Genomic DNA, 10,888 nt, shown 5'->3' on the forward strand with positions numbered 1-10,888 from the left:
GTCGATGGCCCACCTGAGCCTTGTTATCTAATCACCTGTCGCTCTGTTATAAGCAGCAGCCAGGAGGAGAGACGGGGTTGGGGCTGGAGCCAGAGCACGAGCGAGAACGAAAGAGAACAATACAATTGCTGGAAAGCAACTGAGAGACTTATTGAAAAATAAAACAATAGTGTAACACTGAAACGGGCTCTCATGTCGGTGCTTGGTGGTCTGAAGAACCCCCAGGAGGACAAGCCCCACACTAACCAATAATAAATAAATAACTTCTTAACGCAACTTCTTGAACAGGTGCGGTAGTAAACGGATGGATGGACTAAAAATGCATGAGAATGTTTTATGTTTTGAACCTTATTTTTAACACTTATTACAAGTGGAATTATTCATTACTTATCGTGTTAAGCAATGTCAGCTCAGATTTATCTCGAGAGCCAGATGCAGTCATCAAAAGAGCCACATCTGGCTCTAGAACCATAGGTTCCCTACCCCTGTGTTAGCTACATCAGGAGTGTCATCTTGTCACACCGCTGTGCCTTCTTGAAACTTTACACACACACACTTATATCTGTTTCTATTACTACATGATTGTCAGCTGAAGCCAGCATGAACAAATGTGCATGACTGAAATCTTTGCTTTTAGGAGGCCCGGGTCGTGTGGTGAATGGAGCCTTTATGGTCCTGAAGGGCCACCGCTCCATCGTGAACCAGGTTCGCTTCAACCCCCACAGCTACATGATCTGCTCCTCTGGCGTGGAGAAAGTCATCAAGGTCTGTGTTTTCATATGCAGTCAACAGTGTATATTGTAGTAGAAGTTGACTCAACGTCATATTTATATACAGTGTACTCTTCTGGTCATATAAACTGGTAAAGAAAATCAGTATTTTTGTTGATTATTTAGCATACTTGCCAACCTTGAGACCTCCGATTTCAGGGTGTGGTCAGGGGGCGTGGTTAAGAGGGGAGGAGTATATTTACTGCTAGAGAAGTGCAGATTGGATTTGAACCTATTTAAAACATCCATCCATCCATCCATTTTCTATCGCTTATTCCCTTTTGGGGTCACGGGGGGCACTGGTGCCCACGGGCGCCGAAAAGGGGGGGTAAAGGAGACGGATTCTAGGGACCCATGATGGAGGGAGGCCCAGAGAGGCCACTAATGATGATGAAATTATGTGTTGGGGGCCCTGTAAAGATTCTTTTCATGGGGCCCAAAATCCCTAGCGGCGCCCCTGCTGGTGCCTATCTCAGCTACAATCAGGCGGAAGGCGGGGTACACCCTGGACAAGTCGCCACCTCATCGCAGGGCCAACACAGATAGACAGACAACATTCACACACTAGGGACCATTTAGTGTTGCCAATCAACCTATCCCCAGGTGCATGTCTCTAGAGGTGGGAGGGGCCTATCCCCAGGTGCATGTCTTTGGAGTTGGGAGGGGCCTATCCCCAGGTGCATGTCTCTGGAGGTGGGAGGGGCCTATCCCCAGGTGCATGTCTTTGGAGGTGGGAGGGGCCTATCCCCAGGTGCATGTCTTTGGAGGTGGGAGGGGCCTATTCCCAGGTGCATGTCTTTGGAGGTGGGAGGGGCCTATCCCCAGGTGCATGTCTTTGGAGGTGGGAGGAAGCCGGAGTACCCGGAGGGAACCCACGCATTCACGGGGAGAACATGCAAACTCCACACAGAAAGATCCCGAGCCTGGATTGAACCCTGACTACTCAGGACCTTCGAATTGTGAGGCAGACGCACTAACCCCTTTTTCCACCGTGAAGCCCTATTTAAAACATGACATCAAAAATATATATTTATTGTGAGAAATCATTAAGATGATCAGTGTTTCCACAAAGATAAATATCAATAATTATTAATAATGACATAGAGTTAAAGGTAAATTGAGCAAATAGGCTATTTCTGGCAATTTATTTAAGTGCGTATCAAACTGGTAGCCCTTTGCATTAATCAGTACCCAAGAAGTAGCTCCAGGTTTCAAAAAGTTTGGTGACCCCTGCCGTAGATGTTACTGTCACATATGCATGTACAGTAGATGGCAGTATTGTCCTCTTTAAGAGTGTCACAACATTGCTGTTTACAGCAGACGAACTGCTTTACGTTAGATGAAAACGTGACTGCTGTTGTTGTGTGTTTTTACCGCGCTGGGAGGACGTTAATGAAACTGCCTAACAATAAACCCACATAAGAAACCAAGAACTCGCCTTCGATCATTCTACAGTTATAACGTCATTGGGCAGACACGCTGTTTATATTGTAGGAAAGCGGACGTGAAAACAGGCTGTCTTCACTCAGGTCCGCATGGAGCTGGAGGGGGCGTGGCCTCCAGCTCCGCCTGATTTTCGGGGGAAAATTTGTCCCGGGAGGTTTGCGGGAGAGGCGCGGAATTTCGGGAGTCTCCCGAAAAATCCAGGAGGGTTGGCAAGTATGTTATTTAGACACATATCAGGGCTGCAGGGTGCGACAAATCTACTTGCAAATGCGAATAAAAATGAACCGTGCGACTTGAAAAAAAACTACTTGACTAGGAAGGAATATTGGACAAGAAGTATCCAAGCAATACCCTGTTTGTTGACATGAACATACAGCCATGGAAGCACATTTAATCTATTTATTAAGCAGAGGTAACACAAACTGACAAAGACTCAACAGAGCCCCCACACCAAGAGGACAGGGAATAAGAATGAGCGTATTGACTACATTGCAGGCTACAATGGAGGATATGCGCAATTTTGTTGGTACTTATGCAAATCCCATATACACAAACATTGGTTTTGCATCATATTATGAAACTAAACCCCAGATAATAGGTCTCCTAATAGGTTCCATTTAGACCCAGCATAATAATACCTGCATGTTGAAGCACAGCATGTCTGACTACAGTAGATGTAATGTGCTGACAATCCATCAAGTGGTGCAGCTTCGTAAGTTACCAAAGTCGAACTAAAACATTTTGACAGATTTGCACAGCACAAAAAAACCATCACTGTAATCACACAAGTGTGTTGTCAAGTCTTATGGCGCTCCTTCTTGCACTGTGGATGTAACAGTCTCATGCTGAAGCAGCTCCTCAGGGCCGTGAATGTGAGGACAGGGATTGGTCATTATGGATGTCAACTTGGTCAGCATTCTTCTGTCAGCCACATCACACATGCTGTCTAGTGGGCACCTGAGACGGAGTCAGCCCTCTTAATCAGTTCAATCAATCAATCAATCAATGTTTATTTATATAGCCCCAAATCACAAATGTCTCAAAGGACTGCACAAATCATTACGACTACGACATCCTCGGAAGAACCCACAAAAGGGCAAGGAAAACTCACACCCAGTGGGCAGGGAGAATTCACATCCAGTGGGACGCCAGTGACAATGCTGACTATGAGAAACCTTGGAGAGGACCTCAGATGTGGGCAACCCCCCCCCCTCTAGGGGACCGAAAGCAATGGATGTCGAGCGGGTCTAACATGATACTGTGAAAGTTCAATCCATAGTGGCTCCAACACAAAGTTCAGTTCAAAGCGGATCCAAGACCGCAGCGAGAGTCCCGTCCACAGGAAACCATCCCAAGTGGAGGCGGATCAGCAGCGTAGAGATGTCCCCAACCGATACACAGGCGAGCGGTCCATCCTGGGTCCCGACGAGCGGTCCATCCTGGGTCTCGACTATGGACAGCCAGTACTTCATCTATTGTCATCAGACCGGACCCCCTCCACAAGGGAGGGGGGGACATAGGAGAAAAAAGAAAAGAAGCGGCAGATCAACTGGTCTAAAAAGGAGGTCTATTTAAAGGCTAGAGTATACAGATGAGTTTTAAGGTGAGACTTAAATGCTTCTACTGAGGTAGCATCTCAAACTGTTACCGGGAGGGCATTCCAGAGTACTGGAGCCCGAACGGAAAACGCTCTATAGCCCGCAGACTTTTTTTTAAGTTAAGTCTGTTCCTGTCTCTGACCATGCTGCCTCCACCCCAGCAACCAACGGCATAGGACACCGAAGAAGCCACCACAGTGTCGTAAAAGGTGCGCAGCAGTGACCCGTACACCCTGAAGGACCTCAGTTTCCTCAAGAGGTGTGGGCAACTTTGACCCTTCTTGGACACAGCGTTTAAATTATGAGTCCAGTCCAGTTTAGGTATTTAAATGAGTCCACCAGTTCTATATGTGATCCCTGGATGTTCACCGGTGTGGGTGGTGGAGCTGACCGCCGGAAATCAATCACAAGCTCTTATGTTTTACTGGTGTTCAAGTGCAGGGGATTACGTGCACACCAGTCAACGAAGCATTCCTGCTCGCTCCCCTCAGACACACAGTCCACCACTGCGGAGTCGTCTGGGAACTTCTGCAGATGGCAGCGGGTGAAGTCATGCCTGAATTCTGAGGTATAGAGCGTGTACAGGTAAGGTGAGAGCAACGTCCCCTGGGAGCCCCTGTGCTAGAAACTACCACATCTGAAGGACAGTCAGGCAGCCTTACATACCAGGTTATGGTCCACTCCCACCTCTTCCAGTTTCACCCGCAGCAGTGCCGGCTGGATGATGTTGAAAGCACTGGAGAAGTCAAAGGACATGACTCTAACCCCACTTCCTGCAGTCTCCAGGTGGGCAGCAGGTAGACGACAGTAAGCAAACTGCAAGGGGTCCATTGCTGACACTGTCAGCATGTGGAGGTGCTCGAGTTCCATGGTCTTCATGAGGTGGGAGGTCAGGGCAACATGTGTGACGTGGTTTGGCTCCTTAGGATGAGTTCTTTTAGGGATTGGAACCACACAGGAAGTCTTCCAGAGTGTAGGGACTTTTTCCAGGCTGAGGCTCAGGTTAAAAATGTAATGGACCGCAACAGTTAACTGGTCCACACATTCCCGGAGTAGCCTGGAACTGATGCCATCTGGGCCTGTAGCCTTCCTGACCTTGTTCCTTCCCAACTCCCTCCTCACTTGATGCAGACTGATGGAGTGTCCGCTGGGTGCGGTGAACTAGGCTGGTGGGATGTGAGAGGGGTTTGTTTGGAAGGTGTGGACCACGCTGAGGTGTAGACTGCCGGGGCAGGTGTGGAGTGATGTGAAGGTCTTTCAGTGGGGCCAGAGTCAAACCTGGAGAAAAAACATTAAGTTTGTTTTCCCGTTATTGGTCGCCAGAAGCCTGGTGACCACTTCCACCTCTTCCATGACCTGAAATCTGTTTCAGGCTGGTCGACTTTTCATGGTTGTTATTTTACTTCAGCCGTTGTTCCAGTTTTTGTGCGTAATCCTTCTTACACCGCATGATCTTGTATTTAAGATCCTGCTGGACCCCTCTTAGCGACCTCCTTGTTTCCTGAGGTGAAATCCCTCGTCGTCTTGTTTGGTAGGGCCTTCAGCTCAGTGGTGACCCAGGGTTTAATGCGGAGCATCTTGGAGAGCACAGTGTTTTCCACACAGAAGTTGATATATGCTGTGGTGCACTCAGTCAAACTGTCCATGTCTTCTCCATGTGGGCTGCATGCTACATCCCAGTCTGTGGTCTCAAAACTGTTCCCTCCTCCATCCACTGCATCACATATCTCGTTTGTGGTGGTTGTTTTTTGTGTGCAAATACAAAAGTACACCTGCTTACTTATTAGCATGTTACAAAAAAAGATGAGTTAGTATAATACACGAGTGATACAAACCGTGGTTACAAATATATAGGAGGCAGTCATCACAGTTGACATTTACACAAAAGTCACAATTTCTCCATGATTGTTGGTCCAAAGCAAATACAAAAAATCGAGGGTAAAAAGTGATGTTTTTCGTTGTTCTGTGTATTTTTTTAATGTTTATTGCAGCATCGGGTGCCTGCTGGTCACCAAACACATGTAGCAGCCAAGTGTGTCAATACGGCCCCAAAGTTATACTTAACAAAATAAAATCACGTTTTATCGTAAGTTTATGAGATTGAGTATATTTGGAACTATATATAGATGTATTATTTTGTCAGAAAAACGTAGGTCAAAGCGACAGCACGTGCATACTTGCAGGCACAGCCGCACACGTCCTTGGTAGCAAACATGGCGCCTCTCATTTAGTTGGCCATACGCTATACACAACTCTGGTTTCTCTTATGTGTGACTTCCATCTACTAGTCACACTTTTCACTACACTATGTAACAAATACAATTACTCTGAGGTCAGTAAGTACAGCCTGAATTAATCTGTACATTAGGCGCACCGGGTTATAAAATGGAACCATTTTAAATGCACCTAAAAATATGGTATGTTTGTTTGAGTGAGGGAAGTAAGTATTTGATCCTCTAACTATTGTCCATGAAATACAAATGAAGGAAGTTAACGAAGGATTTGTGTAAAATGAGTACTGTCTAGAACCGGAGTCACCAACCTTTTTGAAAGCAAGAGCTACTTCTTGGGTACTGATTAATGCCAAGGGCTACCAGTTTGATACACACTTAAATAAATTGCCAGAAATAGCCAATTTGCTTAGTTTACCTTTAATAAACAAGTCTATATATATATAAAAAAATGGGTATTTCTGTCTGTCATTCCGTTGTACATTTTCTTTCCTTTTACGGAAGGTTTTTTGTAGAGAATAAATGATGAAAAAAACACTTAATTGAACGGTTTAAAAGAGAAGAAAACACGAAAAAAATTAAAATTAAATATTGAAACATAGTTTATCTTCAATTTCGACTCTTTGAAATTCAAAATTTCACCGAAAAGAATTAAGAGAAAAACTAGCTAATTCTAATCTTTTTGAAAAAATGAAAAAAAATATTAATGGAACATAATTACTAATTTTTCCTGATTAAAATTAATTTTGATGACATGTTTTAAATAGGTTAAAATCCAATCTGCACTTTGTTAGAATATATAACAAATTGGACCAAGCTATATTTCTAACAAAGACCAATCATTATTTCTTATAGTTTTTCCAGAACAAAAATTTTAAAAGAAATTCAAAAGACTTTGAAATAAGATTTAAATTTGATTATACAGATTTTGTAGATTTGCCAGAATATTTTTATTTTATTTTAATCATAATAAGTTTGAAGAAATATTTCACAAATATTCTTCGTCGAAAAAACAGAAGCTAAAATGAAGAATTAATTTAAAATGTATTTATTATTCTTTACAATAGAAACAATTAATTTACTTGAGCATTGATTTAAATTGTCAGGAAAGAAGAGGAAGGAATTTAAAAGGTAAAAAGGTATATGTGTTTAAAAATCCTAAAATAATTTTTAAGGTTGTATTTTTTCTCTAAAATTGTCTTTCTGAAAGTTATAAGAAGCAAAGTATTATATAAATGAATGAATTTATTTAAACAAGTGAAGACCAAGTCTTTAAAATTTTTGCGGATTTTCAAATTCTATTTGAGTTTTGTCTCTCTTAGAATTAAAAATGTCAAGCAAAGCGAGACCAGCTTGCTAGTAAATAAATTCAATTTAAAAAAAAGAGGCAGCTCACTGGTAAGTGCTGCTATTTGAGCTATTTTTAGAACAGGCCAGCGGGCGACTCATCTGGTCCTTACGGGCGACCTGGTGCCCGCGGGCCCCGTGTTGGTGACCCCTGGTCTAGAAGTACTGTTTGTGTAAAGTATAAAGTTGCTGGAGGTTAACTGTGTGGTCCATGACAGGTGTGGAGTCCTTACCTACAACCGGACAGTCTTGGGGACCTGGACGGCCACGTGGAGGACAAGTCCCGCAGCTTGTACACACACGAGGAGTACATCAGTCTGGTCCTGAACAGCGGCAGCGGTCTGTCCCACGACTACGTGAGCCAGTCCATCCAGGAGGATCCTCGCATGATGGCTTTCTTCGACTCTCTGGTGCGGCGCGAGATCGAGGGCTGGAGCTCGGACTCGGACAGCGACCTAAGCGAGGAGGCCATCATGCAGCTGCATGCCCGCGGGCGCCGCTCCACTCGCCTGACGGCGGCCACTCCGGCAGCACCCCCGGCCGCCGCGCAACACAGCGACTCCGATAACTCCAGCTCTTCCTCCCTGGCCGGACCAGAACCCTCAGGAGGCGAGGAGGCAGCCGGGGCGGACGGCGAGGGGCGGTCTGGGAGGCGGAGCAGACCTCAACGGCAGCAGTCGGGCTTCCTGGCGAATGATGACTCGGACTCCAGCGAGTTCTGGCTGGACCCAATGCCGCGTCCTCGCTCCCCGAGCCCTCGTAACTACACCACCCTTTCCATACCATCCTCCACGTCGCCCTCGCTCCCCGCCGGCGCCTCCAGCTCCTCGGCGACCACGTCCAGCTCCAGCAGCGAGGACGAGGAGCGGCGCAGTGCGGTGAGACGTCGCAACGTGATGAGGCGGCGCCGCATGCACATGGTCTCCCGGGCCGGGGAGCGACCCGACTCGGTGCAGGCTTTGTTCTCCGCCATCGACTCCTGCAGCTACCCGTCCATCTCGGTGGACGACCTGACATCCTCGTCCGGCGAGGAACAAAACGCCCTACAGATTAAGCCCCGCCTTGACGAGGACAAGTGTCTCAGCCTGGCGGACTTGGTGTGCCCCAGCCCCGTGATGTCTCCGGCCAATCCGGACGGGACCGAGGAGGCGGAGCTCGACAGACTTTCGGGGGACAGGACTGAAGTGGCGGCGGAGTCTACCCTGGACGGGGCGGCGTGCAGCAGCGCGACTGAGGGCAGCCCAGGATTGAACGGGCGGCGCCGAGCTGCGGGTGAAAACGCCTCCGTCCCGTCGGACGAGGAGGACGGCGTCACGGCGGCGGACATCAGGGCGGCCGAGAGGCTAAAAGGACCCACGCAGAAACGGACCCACGTGAGCTCGGAAGAAGGGGATTGTGGGTCTTCGCCATCTGAGAAGAAGCTCAAAACTTAGTAACCATAGCAACCGTGTTGAACTTCTTCAGCGTTTTTTCTGACGGAGTCTTTAGACTCCTGAGATCACCGCAATTTCAAAAGAAGGCAGGAAGTGGGCAAGTATAAGAAGTGATGTCATTTAGTTCTACTAAAGCTCCGCCCACAACGTGGAGCTCCTTCCACCGCAACAAAACACTGACGGAGGACCAAGGAAAGTTTTCTTTGTTTTTTGCCGATTTAAGACAACTTTATCGTAGCTGAAGGTGGATTTTGTTTGACGCTCAGTCCATGCCGCTGTTTAGCAGGCAGCCATCTTGTTTTCGCTCTATTAAAAAGGCTCATTTCTTCTCCTTCCTTCTGCGTTTCAGTGGTTTAAAAGGTCAAAAGTAAACACATTTTCCGTGTGGCCCAAGCAGGTTGTCACGGCAACGCAGCCCGGCCTCGCCGGTGGAAGCGACACTGCAGTCTTGGTGGCGAGCCAGGAGCCAGTCGGGGAAATAATGTCAACTAGCAAACAAGCTGCTGTCTTTCTCCGGCATGGTGAGTTCATTAAAATGCTGCCCCCCAGTGGTGGAATGTCAGAGGTGCACAGTAGTGTCATTGACCGCTGCTGAAAAAGCAGTAATTTGAAATGCTGCACACTAACAATTGCATTATGTATACACAAAAACACGTCAATGCCAAGTTAACACAAACTATGTAAACAAAAATGATGACAACAGGATACTTGTGCCCCAACTTAAAAGGTTTTAAGGATATGAGATGTTCAGCTAATTCTTATGCCTTAAAGGCCTACTGAAAGCCACTACTAGTCACCACACAGTCTGATAGTTTATATATCAATGATGAAATATTAACACTGCAACACATGCCAATACGGCCGCTTTAGTTTACTAAATTGCAATTTTAAATTTCTCACGAAAGTATCCTGCTAAAACGTTACGGTATGATGACGCGTGCGCGTGACGTCACGCATTGTAGAGGACATTTTGTTCCAGCACAGTCCACAGCTATAATTCGACTCTTTTCTTCGCATAATTCCCCAGTATTCTGGACATCTGTGTTGCTGTATCTTTTGCAATTTGTGCAATGAAAAATGGAGACGTCAAAGAAGAAAGCTGTAGGTGGGAAGCGGTGTATTGCGGCCGCCTTTAGCAACACAAACACAGCCGGTGTTTCATTGTTTACGTTCCCCAAAGATGACGGTAAAGCTTTACTATGGAACAGAGCGGTCAAGCGAACATGGTTCCCTACCACATGTCAACCGGCAGGTTTCGGTGAAAAAATGGTGGTAATAAGTCAGCTCTTACCGTCGTTCCTCCTGCGCCTGTCAAAGAGGCAGCTGCGGACTCTCTCGATGCTTCCACCGTGGAGGAGGGAAAATAAAAATCTCAGCCCGGCCGCCTTTGCCTCATCAAGAAACATGGTTTCCCTCTGAGACACTGGCGGTCACCACACCCGTGGCCACACCCCTCCGACTTTCAGGTTGTACAGGTACGACCATATAATCTCACTAAAACACTAGTAACACAATAAGCAGATAAGGGATTTTCCAGAATTATCCTAGTAAATTTGTCTAATAACATCTGAATCGCTCTGCCGTCTATTAATTATTATTTTTGTTTATTTCCTAGTCCTTCACTCTCACTTTCCTCATCCACAAATCTTTCATCCCCGCTCAAATTAATGGGGAAATCGTCGCTTTCTCGGTCCGAATCGCTCTCGCTGCTGGTGGCCATGATTGTAAACAATGTTCAGATGTGAGGAGCTCCACAACCCGTGACGTCACACGCACATCGTCTGCTACTTCCGCTACAGGCAAGGCTTTTTTATTAGCCACCAAAAGTTGCAAACTTTATTGTCGATGTTCTCTACTAAATCCTTTCAGCAAAAATATGGCAATATGGCGAAATGATGAAGTATGACACATAGAATGGAGCTGCTATCCCCGTTTAAATAAGAACATCTCATTTCAGTAGGCCTTGAGGTTTGGAGTGTCGCCCCCAACTGGTCAGTGTAGTGAATGTCACACTGGACTCTAAGCAACGGCCAAAACATCAGCTCTTACTCGCTAGTTAGCCA

At 46.3% G+C, this 10,888-nt stretch overlaps 1 protein-coding gene across 1 annotated transcript in view; it reads left to right on the forward strand.

Annotated features, from left to right (window-relative positions):
* The window catches only part of dcaf5 (ddb1 and cul4 associated factor 5), a 33,556-nt gene extending 24,396 nt beyond the window's left edge, over nucleotides 1-9,160 (forward strand). Inside the window, exons 8-9 of the mRNA XM_061893886.1 lie at nucleotides 638-765; nucleotides 7,611-9,160. Of these exons, the coding sequence (XP_061749870.1) occupies nucleotides 638-765; nucleotides 7,611-8,825 (1,343 nt within the window). The 3' untranslated portion in view covers nucleotides 8,826-9,160. The remainder of the gene's footprint in view (nucleotides 1-637; nucleotides 766-7,610) is intronic.
* Nucleotides 9,161-10,888: the final 1,728 nt, after the last annotated feature.

Source organism: Nerophis ophidion, linkage group LG03 (assembly GCF_033978795.1).
Source record: "Nerophis ophidion isolate RoL-2023_Sa linkage group LG03, RoL_Noph_v1.0, whole genome shotgun sequence".
Lineage (NCBI taxonomy): Eukaryota > Metazoa > Chordata > Actinopteri > Syngnathiformes > Syngnathidae > Nerophis > Nerophis ophidion.